This window comes from Atractosteus spatula, chromosome 4 (genome assembly GCF_055471065.1).
Source record: "Atractosteus spatula isolate fAtrSpa1 chromosome 4, fAtrSpa1.hap1, whole genome shotgun sequence".
NCBI classification, from domain to species: Eukaryota; Metazoa; Chordata; class Actinopteri; order Semionotiformes; family Lepisosteidae; genus Atractosteus; species Atractosteus spatula.
Window position 1 is genome coordinate 73,042,804 of NC_142709.1, and position 22,815 is coordinate 73,065,618.

The window sequence follows — 22,815 nt, forward strand, 5'->3', positions numbered from 1 at the left end:
TGAATCAGATAAGCACAGCATCTCCATGAAGCCAAATAATTACTCTCCCTGATGACTTACAGTACATATCTAGATCATCAGCAGTAGGTCCGTCTTTGATCTCCTTACTTTACAGCCACATTAAACACACAAAGTGGAGTTATCTTTCATGTATACAAAATCACCTCTATTCTAGAAAAGAAACGGTAAAATATCTACGTGTTTCATCAACTGTTTGGCACAGAAAATAAATACAGACTATAAAATGCATATGAGAAAAACCTGATCATTACAAACTGAAAAGACATGAACAACAGAAGGTGTGATTAATACAGTAAGTGCCAGGCAATGGCTGTGCTTGCTACAATGCCCATCTTCACAGCAGGAAGCCAGAAAGGGTCTAATTTCTTCAGTGAGGGAAAACAGACCAGCCAAAACTGTACCAGAGCTGCAAATGCAAGTAATATCAATGCTGGAAAATTACACCTGTACAACTGCACTGTGAAACCTGGAAAACGATTACACTGTGTCGGTAAATCCCGCCTTGGAGCCAGAATGCATCTACAGATCCACTTTATTAATGCAGGGAATGCAAACTAGTGCCAGTTGCTTTAATTTCACATTAAATGCTGATGTGTCCTGACCCATCAGCTGAGCGGATGGGGCAGCACATGGTCCCTGTCCCTTCTGTACAGGGGCCATGGCCGAGCCTGACAAAGCTGAAAGTGTAATAGCCTGTTTCACCACTTCGGCACATGAAACTAAAAATAAGCTCAAATGCATTTCCCACAGAGAAAATAAGCTAGAAACAATTATTGCCACTCACTTCTCTGACATTTCCTGAGGTGTTATAACGGGAATCTGGGGAGTTTTAGACTAGGTGAACAATAATAATTGTGTGCCACACACTTTCTGACTACAAGCACAGTTTTACGTGCACCAGACTGTCGTCTTCAGGACTCTCCAGAGGCGCAGAGGAAAAGGAGGAGTTCTGGTATTTTCAACTAAACATGTAATTACAGGTAGAAAAAAAATCTTTTTTTTAATGTCATCATATTGAAAATGCTACAGCAATTACATGGTTCAAATCCTTTGATTTTCAATATTTCTGATTCAGTGTTGTATTGTGAACCTTTTTTTATTTCACAGTGCTTTCATGTCTAACATGTCTTTGAAGATAAGCCCTGGAAGCGAGTCTCCTTAGGCCTTCTATTATGGAATTATTTATTTTTGTGAGTACAAGGCTTATTATGAATTACAAATATTGTTGGAAGAGGGATAAGATCACAATTCATTAGATGTCTCAATGCAAATGTGTCTGTGAGTCTCAAAAAGCCATCACTGTACAGCTGTAATTAAAAACTGCCCATTAACATATAACAATGGAAAAAGCGCATTGTAGATAGGCATCCTCTCTGTTTGCTGGAGCTTTAATTTCTGCTCCAGAGTTTTACTCAGTGTGCCATGGCCAACAGAAAAACCCTGACTTCTGTTGCAATTCAGTGTCAGGTTGAAACAAATCTGGCAGCCTTCTGCATGATGCATTGTGACTATAAAATTCTCACAAACAACTTTTCTTCAATTTTTTCTTCATTCGTGACTGAAGTGCACATACTGTATGTTCTTCCCAGCAAGGTGATGCTACACACACGGAGACAACACTCTTCTTCTTTTCAGAACAACGGAAAACATTCAAAAACCTCAAAGTCAAGCCTAGCGGACCTCTCCAGAATGAGCAGAGATACACAAAGATACGAGTAATAGGTTTATTCCCTGCTGAAAAACAGAAGAAAGAGAACACAACGTTTCGGCCGTGGAGCCTTCTTCAGGTGTCAATACACAAAGATGACCAACTAGAGGAAAGGGCACCTTTGAGGGGGGCATTCAGTCATAATCCCACAGATGGCAGCTTCGCTCCATCAAGGATTCAAGGCTGAGAGCAGGAGGAACTTTTTCACACAAAGGGCTGTGGGAGTCTAAACCGAGCCACCCAGCTGTACTGTTGAAGTTCGGACCTTTGTTTTCAAGAAAGTGCTGGATGGGGTCTTCAGGTCAGTTGACAACTACTGTAGCAACCCAACGGTCTGGACAAGCTGGGCGGCCTCCTCTCTGATTTCTGAGGGACAAGGCAATCGCCTGCTGTCCCTGCAACATCAGCAGCACACAAAGACAGAAAGACACATACAGTACAGTAACTCCGGCAATCAGCAGGAGGATTCTGTACGAAGAAATGTTGTAAACTTAAAAAGGCAGCAGCGGTAAACTTAGAAACGGAGTAACAGCAAAAAACTACAAAACAGCAGACAAACAGTTTCTAACTACAAATTAAAATAATGAACAACTCTAAGAGGAAAAGCTACAGTATCAAAAACAAGGCTGCTACACGAGCCCTCCATGGATATTTCTTGAACCTTGAAACTTGAAAGGGTCCAAACTATTGACAGAACAGCCACTGAGAAACAGAAATAAACGACATTCATTACCCAGAAGAAATAACTGATTCCAAAAGAACATCTGTCACACAGCTGCCTCAGCCAAGTGTAGACACAGCCTAAGAGCTTCATTACAATATCTTACGTAATAAATAGATGAATACATGGTCATTATAGAGAGAACTGAACTGAATTATTTCTTCACTATATTGCGGTTTGGTTCAACCACAGTTAAATTGCTGAATTGGTGCAGATTAAATCCTACTTTAACATTCCAAATATTTGAAACAATTGATGTTTCTAGGCATACAGACAAAGTTGCTTATTTTAATTGCCAAATTTATTCAGCACACAACTGCTGTAACACAAACAGCTCCAAAATGAATTGTAATGGGGCTTTTATCATTTTAATTGCTCTTTTACACAAAGCGTCGTAACACTGGTACACAGTTTTGGCTCAATCTTGCTGTACACACGTATCCTATCTTCTGCTAAATTTTCCCTTAAATCAATGCCTCTTTTTGCAGAGGTACAACACCTCTTCCTCCATATCCATATCAATGGGCTTTCAGCACATACATTTCAGCAAAACCTGTACATTTCTGGTGCGAAAACACCCAAATGTTTGTTTCTTATTCAATCTGATAGTCAGCAACATACAGCAGGGGGACTCCAAACAGACCTTTTCTTTTCTTGAGCTCAGTGATGTGTTCTCCATCAGCTGGAGCTGTGGGGCGAAGCTGTGCTCCTGAGTTCACAGGGTGAATTAGACTCCATGACATAACAAAACACATCAGGTGAGAGAATAGAGCTGTCAGGATAGCAGACATCACGGATGTCCTGAGGAATACAGTATTTCACATTGAAACAAGCCTGTGCACACACTAAGGGAAACACAAATACTCTGCACGAGAATGCACTTTAACACATTGCTGAGCTCCCAAAAAACACGAAACAGAAACATGTCTCCGGGCAGTAATCAATTCAAGGCAGATAGATTTTTTTAAGATCACCTCTAATTAAATTTTGTGTGATTATGAATGTATTGGAATTCATCATGTTATGGGTGAAGAGAAATAAGGAATAACACAATACTATACAGTATGTACTGTACAATGCAACAGATAATAACTGCATTTCCTGTGACTGGCCAGGGGCCAGTGAAAAGGGTGTCGACAGGAGCTGCGCTGTGGTGCCCCATCTCTGCTCTCTGGGAAGACATGAGCACCTCCACAGCGTGAACTTTGACTCTGCCCAGGGCTGGCAGTGAGTGTTCCTCTCCTGCATCACTCCTGACCGCTGGCTTGGGTAGGGATGAGCTGGTGCTGGTTTTGCTCTTGGGCCTGGTTGCCCAGAATTGGGAAGGTAAAAGTGAATACTTATACTGTTCTATATGTGGATTGCAGCAGCCAGCCGAACTGATTTACAAGTGGCAATTTTTAAATTTGTGAATGTAAAAAAAGACCTGTACATTTAAATTTGCAGATTGAACACTGCATGCAGGTTTTATTGCTGTACAGTTATTTGTTCTGCAGCCCCATCCTGACATGGGGGAATAATTTCCATCAGGCAGCTAGAGGATTTAAACACCAATTAGCAAAGACCTGGCTCTCAACAGTGCTCTGCTTTAATACAGATAGCTTGCTTGGTTCATAGGGAGACAGAGAAGATATCGCACAAGCTCACACACAGGCAGCAGGCCTTCAAAGCCAGTGGCTGTTCCATTTGCTTATGGCTCTGAAGTGGGCAGCAGGTTTTGAAAGAGAAGAACCACCATCACATCAAGCTTTATAGAAGAGCTCAGACATATTTGCTTTTCCAGAATCCCCCTTCCGTGATATCACATTTGCCCTCCCTGGAGGCTCATTAGGCAGCACCTTTGACACGGCTGACTTGCCTCCAGTAACAAGCAGGAATGAACTGTTCCCGGCAATAAAATATTATTTGAGTGTCCAAGTCAGAATAAAAGAAGCCAAACAAAAAAACAACACAAGTAAGAGTACAATGACGAAACAAAAGTCAGATCTGATTAGAAAAGTTTCCAAAAACAGCCAAAAACGTAAAAGGGTAGTCATGAAAGCAGGGATCAGTATCTGGTCAGAATAAGAGAGTAAAAGGAATAGGGATAATTTAGAATAATTAGGGTTATCAAATTGTTTTAAAAATGTGAGAGCCTTTAAAAGGATAAACTCCTCCGCACTCACCCTAATTACAGCTTCGGTACTGCCTGGGTCTGTTTTAAGGTGCCGTTTTAAAAACAAACTCTCATTTTTGTGCTTTAATATATTCTGGTTATTTTTCTCCAACCAAAACAGCCTTTTACCAGCTGGTGACCAATTATTACAGCGCAGAGCACTTAGCGTGACAGAGCAGGTCGACGTGGATTCAGTTTTTGTACTGCGTCTAATAATTTAGGTGTCAAATGGTTTAAAATACAGTATCAGTTCACACTGACAGTTCCTGCTTACCCTGCAAAGCACTCTGAAAGATCCCCGTACCAGTATCAGAGATCTCACTGCATGCAAACGCTGGCTGGCTCAGCAGTTATGACAGAAATCAGATGTTATTTCTCCACTTTAAGGCTTTTGTCTTCTCACCTTCTGTGAGAGGTGACTTCGCCAAATTGGTTGTCAATGGTGCTACAGTACTTGTAGCAACCTAACGCATGATTTTTTTACTATAATGTACTATACATTATTCCATGCTACTGTACAATGCTTTTAGCAAACTGTTTGAGCTAGAACAAGTAGTGTATTTAATTTCACTAGAAGTCCTATAGATTGTCACATCAAATGCTATAAGTAAGACTAGAGAAGAACTTTCTGTGCTGTACACATTTCAAAACTAAACCCAGAGACATCTACTTTCGTTATGGTACTGAGTGTGACAATTTCAATAGAAATTCACACAGCATTTCCACACCTTGAAATGAGACATACAGTACAGTACAAGCTCACTGACAAAAACATAAGAAAAATAATATTGAATTAATTTGAAAAGACAAAAAAGAACTGCATTCATAAACTGGAGAAACAGTTGTATGCTGGGTACATATTAAGATTTGATAATGTTTTATTTTTTTCTAGCATAATAATGTCACAAGTGGATATGAATTCTGTTACATAATTAGGATTAATTGCTTGGAAGCTACATGTACTTTTTTTTCCATTGAGCTATGACACCACTCTGTCTTCATCCTATTATGCAATCTCAATTAATTCCAGGAAAAAAAATCCTTTGTTTATGATATTTTATAGTACAACATATGCAAAGGTTATTTGCTTTCAAAATAATTAATATGATATCATAACATATTATTAATCATACTAAGATTAAAAAAACATATTTTTTAAATATGAGATAGTAAATCAATTCTTCCAGTTTCACCTGTCTCAAACTGCCTGATTGATCTCACTGCATAGTGTTTTACGACCAGGGACAGTCAATTATTTACAAGTTCTTAAGACTTGATGTTGGGACAGCTACAAGCAGGAAAAAGTTTAGGAATCAGTGGTAACAGCAAATACAATTAGTTTTTAACAAAGCATACAGTAATTAGACAGTCTACAACTGTATTTCAAGTATTGCTTTGTTCCTGTGAATTGTTCTGTAATATTGCTTCATCCATAAAAGCAAGAAAATTTAATTTTTAAAAAAACATTTCTATAGATGTTTTTTGTAAGTCGTGACGTGGGATTTTGGATATTGGTATTGTTTTATGAAAAAAACGAAAACGTCAGTATTCTTACAAGAACAGCAAGAGCTCCTAAATCTTTTATATGCAAATGAAATTTGTAAGGATATGTAATTTCTTCCAAATATGGTCATATCTTACAGACTAAAACATTTATCCCAATTACAAGCTAACTATAAAGCAAGTTAGAAAGTGATGGCAAGGTACACTTAAAGAGATTCGCTCATGCCCTTCCATTTTTTAAAATTTTATAATATGAGCCATGTAAAAATTTGCAATTAAAAAATACCTCATGTATCTAAGGGGTACTGTAATGCAAAATCTTTCAAGGAAAAAAACAACAACAACATTTATTTGTTCAGCAAGTACGGTGTTACTAAAACCCCTTTACATCACCGATCTGCATAAATTAAATTTATATCTATATATAGAGACAGCTAGATATGGAAAGCTTTGCTTTTCGGAGAAGGCACCCGCACAGATGTCTCTATAACACGGAAGGCTCATTAACCGCGTGCCACACAAGTACAATTTACGCCTGCAACCACACTTAAAAACTGCCACTTAGTGACCGCTCATGGTAATGAATAGAGAAAGGACCTCTAGTGGTCCCTGCTCAGGAACGAGGAGGAATATATCAAAGCACAGGAAATGATCAAAGAAAAGAAAAGAACTGTGCATTAAAATTAATCAAAAGGGAGCCCTGAGTGCAGCTAAAGGAATCCTATTTCCTACTGTTACCATGCAAATTCGCACGGTCGCTTCAGTCAGGAAACTGGGGACGCAGTTCTGCACGTGATACAGCACGGCAAGAATTACACTCTGCGAGAAATCCTGCACACACCCCTGCCGCACTGGAAGAAGCCGAACAAGGGAAAAGTAGAGCACACGCATTCTCACCCAATGTCCTTTACTTGCGTACAGTATCATGAAGGGCCTGGTGCAGGCAGTTAGGCAGAAGGCTGATATTTGATTTTTCGAATACAGGTGTGGGGGTATTACAGAGGAGGTAGATCATCCCTCTACTTTCTTTTTTTCAAAAGCTGTGAATCTTCTAGAGGGAAGAGTTAAGAAATCTCTGCCTGCACGAGATAATGAGATTCATTGACAAGGCGCTCTACGTTCTGATTCCTGCGGTCTCCACCTTTGTGGTTCCTATCCTGCTAAATGTTAGATCTTAACAGGGTGGCATTCCTAGGGGGGGGCAGAGAAAAATACGTGTGGCCCCCCTCCCTGCGTAGTGAGCCACAGCAACCACTAGAGAAGGGCTGTCTTCCCTCGCAGGGTGAATGCCATGGCAACGCCTGTTGCTTCGTTTTGACAAACTAAAAGAGAACAGGCCAGCTAATGAGATATTCCTTCAGCTCCCCAGTTTCCAAAGGCGTCATTTTTCATACAATACCTTTTGTAATTTTGCCTTAAGATGTTCTGATTTACTTCTGTGGCCAAAACAAAAATGTTCATTTAACTGATGCAACACCTCTGGATTGACTAGAGCTCTCCCAAGAGCCACATCATTTTGAGTGAAAAACACAAGTGCAGACAAAGACCCTGCAAGCTGCTCAAATATTTCTGAAACCAGTCTCACACTCCATTTTCAAACCTAATGTTTTTTTTATTTTAAAGAATGGAGGTTTTTATACTTAATTTTAAGCAGACACTGTGTTTAAGAACAAGGTACAGTACTGTATCTCCACAAGGTATTGTGTATTAAGCAGATTAGACTTTTCAAATATTTATTTATCTTCACTTTCAGTTGTTATTGTGTATGCTACCGTGTACAGAAGTATTCCTCCAGATTCCAGATTTGAAGAACTTGGACCACAAAGTCGGACAGTCAGGTATTTCTTTTGTGCCCATGAGGTTCCCTAGTGCCAGACGTTGTGTCAGTGAAGGGACACAGGTACAGTATCACAGCCTAGAAACTTTTACATCCTGGGCTATGGCCATGGGCCAGTTTGGTTAAGAATCAAACACGGGAATTATTGTCTGTCCTGCAGAAACTCCAAAAAGCAAACAAGCATTCCACATTATTAATGCTGATCAAAGAACCCCACAAGGCCAGCAGAGAACAGAATTACAATTGGTTTGCATTTCATCACCAAAGCCAGTCCTGGAATTAAGCATACGGCACCAATATAAATACAAACATCAGTGTAATTTGCCCCTGAATTTCTTTTTAAACTGGCAGCGCTCTTGCTTGTGGGGATGAACCATTTGCGTTGATGATTCACTGCCCAGAAGTTCAGACTGGCAGCTGAAAATAATCACAGGCCTGACTGGGAGGCAGCAGCTCAGCGCGACAACATTTGCTCTGGGATTTAGCCGAGAAAATGACCTTCTATTAGGTGATGCTCAGTTCAATCTACCTTTTCTAATAACAGCTGCTCCCAGTGGAAATTCTCATGCAGCCACAGCCTGTGCAGTGATAAAATCGTTCAGATATATCAACCCTTCAAACAGAACCGAGATCACATTTGTATGAGTGGTGGATGGTGTGTTTTGTTTTAATGTTATACATTACAGCACAGCAAAGTCTGCTCCAGTGAAGAGGTAAGGCCACAGTGTCTTTTCTTTCTCTTGATTCTTTCAAGTCAAGACAAGGAACAGCAGAGGGAAGATAAGAGGCAAAACAGGCAAAACACAATCCACATGTTGGACCCTAATTTGAGAATGAATTCTTGAAATTAATGATTTTTCTAACTGAAGAAATACATTTTTTTGGCTTGATCTGGCCATCTGAATCTCTGTATATCTAGTGATAAATACTGTACATGATAGTTCTTCACTTTTTAGTAAGAGTGATGCACCGTGTTTGGAACAAGAAAGCTTCTACACATTTTTAACAAACCTGCCAGAAACCCTTTGCTTTTCGACTGGGACAAATGGCTGCTGTAAAAGAAAGCTTAATTAAAGGCTTTATGAAAAGAGCCTCAATGCACGATCTCTCCCTCACTTAGTAAGGCTCAAGAGTAGCTGAGGTCCACAAAGTTTCTTCAAAAAGAAATGAAAGAAAATTAACAATCTATATCTCAGGCAAAGCAAAAACTGTTCCAGCAGACGACAGCATAATTAATAGAACTGATGCTGCTTTTGTTCTCAGGGCATCTAACCCAGTAGTACTTGAGGAAGAGAAGGTCTTTTAATCAAGTCCCTCATTTATACAACAGAAAACTGCCAAGACAGGCTTTAGCCCTTTTATCCCAAAACAAAACATATTTAGTCATTTTCCAGCTAAGCATGTTAGACATGAGATTTATCTCCATGTTTCACAGAAAGAGAGAAACAGAGAAACGAATTGTTCTCTACACAAGAATAAGGCATTCAAGTACGTTTCAGATGTGTGGATGCACAAAACAGTGTGAAGAAAGTTGCAAGAAATCCAGCACTTATACTGTAAGTGTCCTTATATCAATGGCTACTGGAAAAGTAGGAGGAATATTAAACAGCAAAGGAACAAAGAGAAGAAGGCTCCAGGCTCCAGAAGGCTCCACAGCCGAAAATGTTGTGTTTCCTTCCCTCTCTTTTCAGCAGGAATAAACCTTTAACTTGTTCCTTTGCAGCCTATGCATGCTGACGCAGCTACCTATTGGAATATTAAACTATCATTTATGCTATATCAATGAAATATATTTAGATCATTTATAATAAAATGTCATTAGAATGGGGTACGATTCCATATACAGTACAGTACGCTTCATGTGAAGACTTTCAAGCTGTTCTTCCTCTAAAGAGCTTAAATTCCAGGTTAAGCCAAGTCAGACACACCTTATGGTTGGTTTATCATAATTGGCAGGTTAATGAAAAGCATTTTCTTTTCTAATATTTAACATTCACTTACAATTCACGCAGTCGCTGCTACATGGACAAAAATAAATAAACCCCTGGCAATTACTTCTGACTAATCCAACATATGGTTACTATTTTTCTTTCAACTACAAGCTACAGCATAAGCCTACGTTTATTCAAAATTCATGATTTAATAATAATTCCTTGCATTTACTGTATGTATATTTATCCGGGTAAACTCTCAAAGTTCTTCATGTGCATTAGGGAATGTGCAGCAGCCATTCTGCCCGAGCAGAGAGGGTGGAGACCTGAGAATGATCAATTAGGCTCATCAGTTAGGTACTGTATACCAGACTGTGCAAGTCCAAAGTGGAATTTATTTGGGACACCAGGTTAAAGCATCAACTCTCACAAACAGCAATACTGGATCTGCCATGACCAAGAAGTCAGGAGCTTGGTTTAACATTTCAGCCACATTACAGCACCTCCTACAACACAGTGTCCCCGGTCACCATACTGCACGTTAGTTTGGAATTTTGAATAATAATAATAATAATAATAATAATAATAATAATTGCTTACACTTATATAACGCTTTTCTGGACACTCCATTCAAAGCGCTTTACAGGTAATGGGGATCACCTCCAACACCACCAGTGTGCAGCACCACTGGATGATGCGACAGCAGCCGGAGTGTGCCAGTCCGCTCCCCACACACCAGCTCTCAGTGGGGAGGAGAGCAGAGTGATGAAGCCAGTTCAGAGAGGGGGATTATTAGGAGGCCATGATTGGTAAGGGCCAATGGGAAATTTGGCCAGGATGCCAGGGTTGCACCCTTACTCTTTTCGAGAAACGCCCTAGGACTTTTAATGACCAAAGAGAGTCGAGACCTCGTTTTTATGTCTCACCTAAAGGATGGCACCTTTTTACAGTATAGTGTCCCCATCACTATAATGGGGCATTAGGACCCACAATGACTGCAGGGTGAGCGCCCCCTGCTGGCCCCACTAACACCTCTTCCAACAGCATCCTTAGTTTTCCCAGAAGGTCTCCCATCCCGGTACTGACCAGGATCACACCTGCTGGGCTTCAGTGGGCTGCCAGTTGTGAGTTGCAGGGTGATATGGCTGCTGGCCAAGGTTAAGACTGCACCAAAACCATTTACGGCAGCAATCCGGTTTACATAGGAAGTCTCCCATCCCATCCAGTACTGACCGGGCCCAACCCTGCAGAGCTTCTGAGATCTGTTTGCCATGGTAATATATAGGTGTGTTACATTAATACAATATTAGTACGGAACATCTGTGCTGAAAAAATAAAACAGCTTTAACTCCACCCTCAGAGTGCAAATGATTATACAGCTACTGCCAGTCTGGACCACTATGGCTATAATCACCACAAGGGGCCTGAAGAAAGGAGAAGCCAGCAAAAGAAAATGCAGTAGACAGAGTAAAAGGCTAAAGAGGGAGATCTCCAAAGCCCTTCGCCTTCACAGGCAAACAGTGCAGTAAAACGTGTGGAGGAATTCTATTCCGAGAAACAATATCAACCCATGTGTCTGCAGCTAATAAACATTAAAAAGCTATGTAGTTAATTATAACTGAAACAGAAAAACAATACTTTAGATATGTGGTTGAGATGTGTTGGGGTAAATTAACTCCAGATCAGTTACATATATTTTCAAGCTCATACCTGTGGCATATTGACAGCAGAGACGTTAGTGTACAGTATATGCAATTTTCCAAATTGAGCATTCTGTTGGGTTCTGACAGAAGTGTTTCAGTAAGAATTGGTAGATTTTATAAGACGCCAGTAAAATGCATGAATAATTAAAAAATATCAACCATGTATATTTTATTAGAAAATGTAACGGTCAAAAGAAAAATTGAAAATAAATCTCACATTATGGATTTCGAAATATTTATATAGGCATGGCATATAATTCACTGTTCTCTGATTTGCAGTATGTCAAACATAAATCGAAACCTACTGCACAAAGAACTCCTGAAAAATAATATGTCAGTATCATCCAGTAAGTCTAGAAAATATTATTTTTTAAATCATCCAAAAAACATAAATAAATTATGCTTTGAAAGATTGGAAAATCATTTTATTTCCACAAAAAAGTGAACATGTCTACTATGTTATATTGAGTTTTGTTTTACCCTGCCACAATTTTATTGCCACTTTAAATGAAACAAATTGATTTACTTTACATGTCTGTCATGAAGGAAACCCTACTTCAGCCTTCCCAAAATCAAAGCTCAAGCCGTAGCGTGATGAGGAAATCACGCTACTCTGGGACACGAATCAGGAAATGTTATTACTGTATGTTCAACCATTTCGCCATCTTAGTTGGTTGTTTAAACAGAGCTTGTCAACATCCTCTTTAAATGAGAAACGAAAGCAGATTTGAATGTGTGATAATCTGGGGGTCATCAAACCACGCCGACAGCGAAAGCATACCATAAATATGTATTATATTCTCATGCACGTACTACGCGTTGCTGGCTGAAGAGCTATTTTTGCACACTCAGTGGTTTAGAGGTGGGAGAGGATCAGCTGGTTATTGGAAGTGCTGAGGAAATCACCTAGAAGCGTGTTATCTTATGAATTTTAAAACAACTTTGATATATTACTTTGCAATTTCCATGCTAGAATAGAATATTGTATTGAGTATTTCTAGGACCTTAAAGGCTTTAAATCTCACTGTTTGATTTGTGGGAGTTCAATTCATAAAGAATTGGAGAAGTAGTAAAGTTTTTTTTTTTACTTTCTTCATTTTTTTAAAGGACTGACCTTCCTGACCTTTAGCCCTGAAGTGCAAAAGAATACAATATACAGTACCATATAGCAACAGAATTGAATCATCAGTAATACAGTACCAGGGTACAGTAGCCACTGATACATGTTTCACATAACCCAGGCCAATTCCAGATCAGCATCAAAAAAACAAAGTTCGCTTCATGCTGTAGGCTAAGAAGTAATCAAAATTGCATGTGTGTCATTCATGTGTTGGGGTGATTGTTTGGTTTGTGTATTATACCAGCCTTTAGTTCAGAAGAAAACACTAAAAGACTGGAGAAAAAATCTTGTCCTGGCAAGAAACATTGTCAAGAACTTTTTCCCCAGCATTCATTATCTGCTTTGAGCTAGTACATGTGATGTCATCAGAACAGGATCCAGAGGGCCACCACGTTGGTGAAACAGAACGGATGCTCACTCAAAGCTCTAGCTGAGCACTATAGCCCAGACTTCACCTGCGGGAGCCTGAGCAGTGCCATTAGCCAGTGTAACTGGGGATCACACCCAGGCTGCCAGGCTGGCCAAGGCTTATAACACAACAGTGACCCTTGACCTCTCCAGGCACCAGGAAGCCTTCTGTGCCATCAGTGAGCCGCTACAGCCCGTCGGAGGAGGCCTCCCATGCCCCCTGCTGGAGCCCCAGCCAAACCAGCTAACAAGCTGTGAAGCCAGACAGGGAGGACGCACAACAGATAAACGGCAAAATAACTCTCTGGCTCGAGGCACACTTCAGTTCATCACTAAGTAAGTAAACCCGAGTGCTATCAAAATGGCTGTTTCTGGCAGACAGCAAGATGCAGGGCCTTTCGATCTTTATCAGCGGGGGAAGGGGGAAGGATACTGAAGGTCCAATTACCCAAAGAGGAACAGCTTTAAACATCCCAAAGCCTTTTCACTTCTTTGCTGTACCTTGATTCTCCACACTCAGTTGCCCTGGGCTAGTCACTCCCAGAGAAGGGACGGTACAAGCTGACGTACATCACACGCTGACTGGGTAACGGGGCTCTTTCATTCCCTGGTCTACTCTGCAGGCTGGAGCTTGACTTTACCACAGCCTGCTCTGTCTCAGGAGGGACCAATCCACAGCAGGAAAGTCAAACCAACAAGCCCAAAGCATCCTCAGGCAATCAAGGCTAAAGCATGTCAGTGTTTGCCAGCCCTCAGAATTGTCATGACCTTCTGGAAGCAGGGTGATAACTGAAGCCCTTCGGGGCTGCCTGCACGTTTGTGTGTGTGTTTACAACTGGAACTGAATGTGGAAGAAATTTAATTTATACATCTGTCTTTTCTGTAAAGCAAATCATCGGAGAACCATTTGTGAGAGTCGCTTACTACATCGTAGATAGGGTTATAACCCAAATATTTTGAAAGAGGATATAATTATAGTATTATATATAATAGAAAAAAAAATCAGAGACAATTCTCTTTCCAAAAATATATGTCCAAAACACATAAAGAAATAAATTAAAACTCACTGTGAATAATACTCTGGATGTCTTTGAATCTGTTGCAAAACGCTTTTATTTTGTTTTTTTGCGCTAAGCAGTGAAGGCACATTTATGTCATGTTCCACTTAATAATTTAAAAGCTTGTATTAGAAAAAGAAAGTAGGAGGAAAGACATCAAAACGGGTGTACCAGCATCTCTTTGAACTCCTTCGACTGCCTTCGTCGGGAATTGTACTTGCCTGTTAAATTGAGTGCAGTGCTAAACACATGATGAAAGGCTTAACTTCAAACCTATTATGTGTCCCTAAAAGGTTCAGACCCTTCTTAAAAGGTTATACTTAAAGCTATTAGGACAGTATATGCGCTCTCCCAGATTCTACTTGTATATCCAAAAGACTTTGAATGTTTAATGGCAGAATAAAACATGAAGCTTAGAAATGTCAAGATGAAGATGGTTTTCCTTCAAGCTAATACTGTTGTACTTAAAAACGTTCATTTAAAAAGCAAAAAAACTCACTCAAATTTTATTTTAATGCCATTACCTGGTATTTAATCTCACTGAACTAAAATAGCTGTAGGACACATTAAAGTGTTTATTATTTATCGTTACCTTTTAGTATTTTAAACTAAATGTTTTTTCTTTTTGACGTTGGAAGCAACACCTTCACAGAGGAGAGTCCTTCCTCCTTAATGTAAAACTCAGCCGCATGCATGAAGTCGCAATGAAGTGGGAACTGTCATTTAGCATTAACTGTTCAAATATCTGCCAGTAACTGACAAAGAAAATATTTACTGTTCAGTGTTAAGACTATTCAGAGTTAAATTTCTGAAAGTGTTGTACAACTGTACAATACTTTACAATTCACCAGCCTACAGGGGAATGCATGTGAAACAGATCAGAACACACAGGTTCTGATGTAGTAAAATACCTGCTGAAACTATCCCATGAAACAGGACACTGACAAGAAGAGGGCCCCAACACATTGTTGTCAGGCATTTTCTCTTTTAAACATGATTACAAGTGTTAAATAGTGTCATTGACAGTCCATTAATAAGCAAACATACAGTAAATACACTGTTGCTAACTCACTGAAATGTTTCTGCACATTTAGAAACGTTGAAATATATCTAGAATTGGAAAATAGATCTTAAGCTACATCTTAACCTACAGTGTGCCAGCATAGTGGTTCAATTGTATAAATCTGACAATCTATCCAGATCAATGTTTTAGGTGCTGAATGCACTGATAAACAACTATTATCTCCAACTAATCATAATAAAGCTGTTGAAGAGCTTTACCCTACTTTCCTTACAAAATGGGTGAAAATTATATACACAATGAGCTAAGTGTTAGCATTCTGCATCTAAAAAGATTTGTTCAATAATGTCTTAGACTTAATAATTGTTTGCTACAGTACACCCATTCATCAGTGACAGTTCTAAATGCTGAATATTGAACACATCCATGCCAGCGAGAGGCAAACACAATGCAGATAAGGGACAAGATCTTACATCTGCGTGTTGTTACCAAACGGCGCTGAGCTGGAAAGCGCCGCACCTGCATGATTGGGTGAGGAGACCACTTGCTTGGTCCCGGTGAAGCCAAGCCGAGCGGCAGGCAGACAGGAGAGGAACGAAAGAGGGAGTGTGCTGTGCAGGCAGCCTGAGCAGGACAGGGTAGCACAGCACAGCTGAGCAGAGCAGACGGGGGAAGGGGTGCACCCGCTGTTCAGGAGAGCAAGGAAGCTGCACAGCCCAGCGGGTCTGGTGGGTTACCGTGAGGCAAAGCAACAATGTGTGGTTCTGTCTTGAGATTGGGGTCAGACTGAGTCGGACAGATTCCTAGTCGTTCTGATGGGCTGGGCAAGAAGCATTTCTGTAAATCAATAGGAAGTTCAGGGATAAAGCGTCTGACCGCGGACAGGGCAGGGTTTAAGGGTCCTGGAGCTGAAGAGATAATTAGCAGCTAAGTGGACACAGGTGGTGCAGACAGCTGTCCCGGTCAAGTTCTCCCGGCAACGGGAGGTGTTCGACTCCGCGTGCCAACCGCAGCCAGTCGCCGTGGAGACTGAGGGCTGCGAGCTTTGACTCGCCAGGGCATAACACGTGTCTGAAATTCTAATTGTGAACAGCAGTTCATAAATAATAAACATTCCTATGCAAACAACTCTTCAAAACACCTCCATCACCGTTAACCTCACAGCCTGTGTTGTACAAAATCTGTAAACTGTTACTGGGGACCTTGGCCAGATGTTAAACATACCAAGAGCAGTGCAACCCAAGCAATCAAAAAAAATGAGGCAGAAGAAATGTGTCTTAAAGCAATCTGTTTCGTACCTTATCAACAGAATCCTCTGCTCTGATTTCAGAACAAAACACATCGGGGGGACAGAGGTGCCACATTGCGATTGCCAAGAGTGACACTGTGCTCAGGAAGTCTGCCTCCCAGCTAGAGGTGGAAGGTATTTGTACATTAAAGGCTTGAACACCAGTCCCATAGCTGTAACGTATTTAAATAAATATGCAAATGACTACATTTCTATTCAAAGGCTTCTCTGACTTCAACAAGGTTTCTAAATAACCCGGGGGAGAGAATTCTTTTCCACTGAATAGACTCACCTGTCAGCGACTTGAAATTAACATGTAAAAAAAATGTTTGAAGTAACTAACGTCAGATATACGGAAAATGAAAATCTCACCTCTTTTTAAAAGGTTAATTCGATTACACAAATTACACACTTGAAAACACCCAGAAAGATTTCAAACAATACATTCCCTTAATACATTGGATATAACTTGCAATCTAGCCTGCAAAACAATTGGTTTAGTACACTAAAAAACAAAATAAAGATATCATACAAAACACTAGTAGAGCTAAAAAGGTCACTTTCCTCTTTATTCACACCATCAGAGGTCAATACATACTCTCTCTTCTTTCCCATTTTTCATGTTTGTTTGTGCCGAATTTGTAGGATCAGAAAAGATTTGCCATTTCTACAAAACTAGGCAGAGGTTGTGCTGGGGTAACTGTCACCTGAGTTTGACTGCAAACTCGACCAGTTTTGAAATTAAAAAAGGCAACAATGGTCCTCCATGTACTTAGTAAAGGAGTCTTACTAGTAAATGCTTCTTATCCCCTAACTGATAATAAACACATAAATGCCTTTCAGTATTAAAATGGTTTATCCTTGAATATAAAGCAGTCTAGAAGCAGCTACATATTAAAGCAATAGCTGTTCACTTGGCAGGTCTGTAGATATTTCTCAATTTGACTTCAGTTCCTTTTCCAGCTGTATTAAAAATGATGTGCTCATATAGTATAAATTCTCCAGCAGGAATGAGTTCTAATGCAACAGTTTATTTTTTTAAAAAAGTATATTTTATAACACTTTCCACAAAGCTAGGTAAAATTTCTTTTAATAATCAGTGCAGTTCTACAATTGAATACTCCCAATGATGCAATAATGCTGAACCAAGCAATTTTAATTTGAAAAAAAAACTTCTTAATATTACAAGGGACTGTGTTTGCAGATTGAGGACTTCCGGTATGAATGTATAATTGAAAAAATCCCAAAAGAAATTTCAGGCCAAAAGTCCACTGAAGCTCTTACAGAACGTGCTTGTTAAAAAAGAGAAAGCATGGATATCCACTGGTCCACCATAGATGTATGATATTATAAATTATTTGTTTAAAAATAATGTAAACTACTGTACTTCCAAAAGCCGAAAAAGAGACCTTGAAATCAAAATGGTTGATGATAGGAGAGTAGTGATGGCAGAGACGGCTGTTCAGTTTTTCAGTTTATTTTCATACCCCTCCCCTACTGCTTTGTTCTTGGAACAGTGATCACTATCCTGGAGAAGAGTGATTTCATCCTCATTATAACATCCTTAGTGTCTTATCAGGTGTTTCGTGCATAACCCAATAACGTCCTCTGTTTCTCCACAAGCCAGCCTGCAAACGTGCACCAAACAAGGTAACCGAATAGTTCAGGGTCCCCTAATTCTGCTCTCCATCCCCCACCACTTGCACTGGGCTTTTCTGCATGGGAGCTGGGGACTGGTTTCACTGGAGGCGACAGAGGAGACATCTGTCTGCAGCCTCCTCTGTGCCCCAACACCACGCCGTGGTGCAGGACAAAACGATTTCTTCCAGTAATGAAATGCTTTCTGATTGCTGCTCAGAATTCCCAGGGTGCCCCAGTGGAAAAGAGGAACCTGCTATTCTGGGCATGAAAGCTTTTGGTGTTTTGTCTTCTCCTTCAGAATGTATCTAATTTTTCAGGTCCGAGGAGAGTAACGTTTGAGTTTATGGGTCCATTGAAGCTAAGGGCATTTAGGCAAGCAGACAGATGTCCACTTAAGCCCGTCTCTTTTTCAATCACCCTGAAAATGACGATGACCTCACAGTTTGTTAAGGGGCACTTTCCTTGTGGAAAATAATAGAATTATCGCATTGTTTTTCTGCTGATGTACACTGCTTATAATTGGTAGATAGGCAGATTGGCTCCCTGCTATACAACTCTTATTGAATTGCCCATTATTATTTTGTTTGCTAAAGAAAACGTGTTTCATTGCAAAGGAACAAGTAATATGTTTATTCAATGCTGAAAAGAGAAGAAAGAAAACACCACGTTTCGGCCGTGGAGCCTTCTTCACACACCTGAAGAAGGCTCCACAGCCGAAACGTTGTTTTCTTTCTTCTCCTTTCAGCATGGAATAAACCTGTTACTTGTTCCTTTGCAGCCTATGCATGCTGACGCAGCTCCCCACCTGAACTATTTGTTTCATTGCTATGACAATCTTACCCATATGTACTTTGAGCTTCAAAAGAAAAAAAAAACACAGCTGTAATAAATGTATTATCAAGCAAATGTCTCTGTTTTGTAGCAGGTGCACTGGCTTTTTAATGAGCAGACACCACAGATGTAAATTAATTCTGCTGGTTAATGCTCGTCTTGAACAGCGTTCATCAACAGAAGGCGTACTGTAAAAAGTCACTGGCAGGTAGAGTGTGTGACCACTTTTGGAAGCAGTACAAGCTGTACACCTGTGATGCTTTGCACCAGGGTGCAGATACTGTCCTGTTTCACTCTGTCCTATTCTCCTCATGTGGAGACTGGTCTCTGAGGCCTAGTTGCCACATGTTGTCCCAGCTCAACCTTCTATGTCTGCTCAGTAGTGCTCAAGTCTGCTGACTAGAGCATCCATGGTATCACTGAGGACCTCCAGTATGAATGTATAATAGAAAAAATCTCTAAAGAAATTTCAGGCCAAATGTCCACTGAAGCTCTTACAGAACGTGCTTGTTAAAAAAGAGAAAGCATGGATATCCACTGGTCCACCATAGATGTGTGATATTGTAAATTATTAAAAATGTTTAATGCAAACTACTTCCAAAAGCCCAAAAAGAGAGGTTTAAATGAAAATGGTTGATAATAGGAGAGTAGTGGTGGCTAGAGACAGCTGTTCATTTAGTTTTTCAGTTTATTCTCACACCCCTCCCCTACTGCTTTGTTCCATGGATACTCAGGAGTATGGAACATGCAACTGAGCCACCAACTGGCTTCTTTCAAGAAACACCAGGATGAGATGGATCGGTTAGCTATTAAAAAACACATGAGCTCCAGGTACTGTACATGTTATGTCACGCCCCCGGAGGACTCACTGCCCTTAATCAACTCCTTCACATCCTTCACAGTGCAGTTTCCAATGAACTAATCAGACACACCTTCTTCCACCTGCCTACTTCAACCAGCCTGACCCACCACTCCTTGCCCAGTGTTGGGTTGTACCCAGCTAGAGCTGCATTGTTCCCTGTTTCACAAGAGTTCTAGGTTTTTGGCTCTGACCCCTGGCTTTGTCTCTGACTTCGTCTTCTGGATCTCGACTTGGTTATTGTGGATTCACTGGTTTTTGACCCTGGCCTGACCTCCTGGCCCACGTTTTTGGATAAACTCCTGCTGGTAATTTGAGTTCAGAGGATTCTGCTTAAGGTCCTTCTTCAGCACCGTAACAGTGCATGGTGCAAATGGACTCCTGCTGTTTGCTGTCTTTCTTGTGATCTAATATTCTTACATCCTAGAGCTGGGTAGAGGGCAGTCAAGCAATTACCACACTTCCCCTCTAAGAAACTTTGCCATCATTGTAATGAGATTAAATATATTTCCTTGTTTTTGCCACGATGAGATCTAGGACCGGTTTAGGGCTTGATGTATAAGTGTCGCTGTACCTGGTAAATGAGAGGGAGGTTTGCAGGGCCTCCAGACACACTGCAGTGAAAGTGTCACCTTGTGGAGTAAAGCACAGTAAAAATAAATCCAGACATGTCAACGGCTGAAGAGGATCTCCTTCCACAGCTCTTAGATAGAACGAGCACCCAGTAAAACTTCCTGATAACCCATAAACTGTCCAGAGGCAAAGAGATGACAAACCAGCTAAATCATGAAAACAACAACTAACTTTGCAGCGGCTCAGAGCAGCATCGCTGCCTGCTGTCTGAAGAAAGATACAAGATGTGAAGAAAGGGTTAACTGAGTCCTTTCTGCATGAGGCCTGGACTTCTAAGTAACAGGCTAGAGTTATGGCAGGAAAGGGGGATAACTGATAAGGATTCCAGATGCCAGCTAGGAAACCCCCCAGGGAAGGAAACCTAACATTGACATTAAGAGTGACCAGAGTCTGTGAACTGGCCGAACACCATGACCTCTCCCCATTACCATTGTAACGAGCTACGTCAGAAGCGGTGGAAAAGGGCTATATAAACTGGAAGTTTTGTACCGGCACTTGGAACAATACTTGTTTTATTGTTCATTGTTCTTTGCATGCAATAAAACTCATCCGCTTAACTTCATCTCGGGATCCAGAACTTATTTGTCTGTTACAACATGTCTTCCTGAGCCTCTGAGAGAGCAGCGATGAGCGCACCGGGCCTGCAGTTTCCCATTCCTCAGAAGGAAAAAAAACAATCGAAATGCACCGCAACAAAATAAAACTAATCCCCTGTTAACAATCTAGCTAATCCCTCTCATCCCTCATTAAACTGCACCACGTTCATTTACACTTCATAACGGGGCAGTGCGGTTTGAGCAGCATCTGTTCTTCCTGCGCCGTGCTCTCGCATGCGCTGCCCAGCTCGTCCGAGCTTCTCTTCCTGAGGTCACCACGAGGCCACAGGCCGGAGCGCACTGGCCAGCCCCTGCGCTGTGCTCACGGAGCTGCCCGGCTCGTCTGAGCTGCTCTGAGCGCACTGGCCAGCCCCACACAGCCCACGCAGGGTAAGTGCCCGATGAGCCATGACTCTCAGCATGATCGATACAGGATGTCCGGAGGCCCTCTTATTGTGTTACGCGCCCCAATGCGAGGAAACACTCACCGATGCTGGGATACCCCGGCGTGGACGGGTCACCCCCAGGATTCAGAGTTATGCCGAACGCTTCATCCAAAACCTGTCTTTCATTTGGTAGGTCGCAGGGGTCAACATAAGGCAGGACACCCCCAAAACCAGCCTCTGCCAGTAGGGAAAGCTGTGGAAAACAAATCAGATTGTGAACTTTAAATCTCAGGTTGAAAATAATAATAATAATAATAATAATAATAAATCTGAAAACTGACTTAGAGATGGAGCTGTAGTATAAATATATTGATAAAGCTGTCACTTACGCTATAAATTCATAAAAAATTCAAGAAATACCAATTGTAAGGGTGACAGTGCACTGGTTTTCATAAATTAAGGTTAAAATTAAGGTCATCTGTGACATTTTATCTGCCAAATGTGAAAAGGGTAATACCCAGAAAATATTCATCAGTAATAAAATTTAATTTACCCCTGTAGCTGACACAGAGCCACACAGAAGGGCAGCCCTCCACCAATGACTTTATTAGACTCTGATATACTGCAGCAGGTTACCATGTGGAAATATACTGAGTTAATAATTCAGTTTGCAGGTTTCTGGCAACCATATGTACACAGCAGTACTGCTTGCATCTGCATGAGCCTTAGAGTTGCTGGAAACCTAATTAAATGCACCTCTGAGACCCAAGATACTGGACTGCCCTGTAGCCTTTAAGAACTAAATTGCCAGGATTGTGTATCTGAGGGCTGATGTAACGTGTCAAGGCTAGAAAGTGCACCTCTGCGGCTCACGAGCTGCAGTTTTCTTTGGTTTTTGTTCCACCTGAGCTTTTAATTTGTGTTATTGAACTAATTAATTCCTTAATTGAACCACATTAATCCCTTTGCCTTGTACTTCATTCATTGGTGAAATGAAGAGACCCTACAAACCCTGCTGTATTCTGGTGTACCCCTGCATTGTCAGAAAGTACAGCGAACGGCATTCTAATTCTTGCAAGATGCTGTCACTTTTCCAGTAAAGAAAATGTAAGCGTCTATTCCTGCCTACATGGATGAACCCCTGTTTGAGGACTGAACCTTGAAGCATCTGGCTATGTGCCTGTACAGTATGTTTTTTCAAGCAAATCTGAAGCCTTTACATGGCAATGATAAATTAAAGTGACAATGTTTATCAGCAAAACAAAGCTGCAGTCCTGTTATGGGAGTCAAAACCTTTGCCCACTCAGTGGAAACATGAACTATATCCAAACAGACATTCACACACTTCCCTACAGGTAACCATATTTCAAAAATCGAACACTGTAAGATTGCACA

General features: G+C 40.8%; 1 protein-coding gene across 1 annotated transcript in view; it reads right to left on the reverse strand.

The window, feature by feature from the left end:
* naaladl2 (N-acetylated alpha-linked acidic dipeptidase like 2) overlaps positions 1-22,815 on the reverse strand; it is a 259,632-nt gene that overhangs the window by 104,201 nt on the left and 132,616 nt on the right. The window contains exon 5 of the mRNA XM_088913972.1: positions 21,523-21,673. Within this exon, the coding sequence (XP_088770098.1) occupies positions 21,523-21,673 (151 nt within the window). The remainder of the gene's footprint in view (positions 1-21,522; positions 21,674-22,815) is intronic.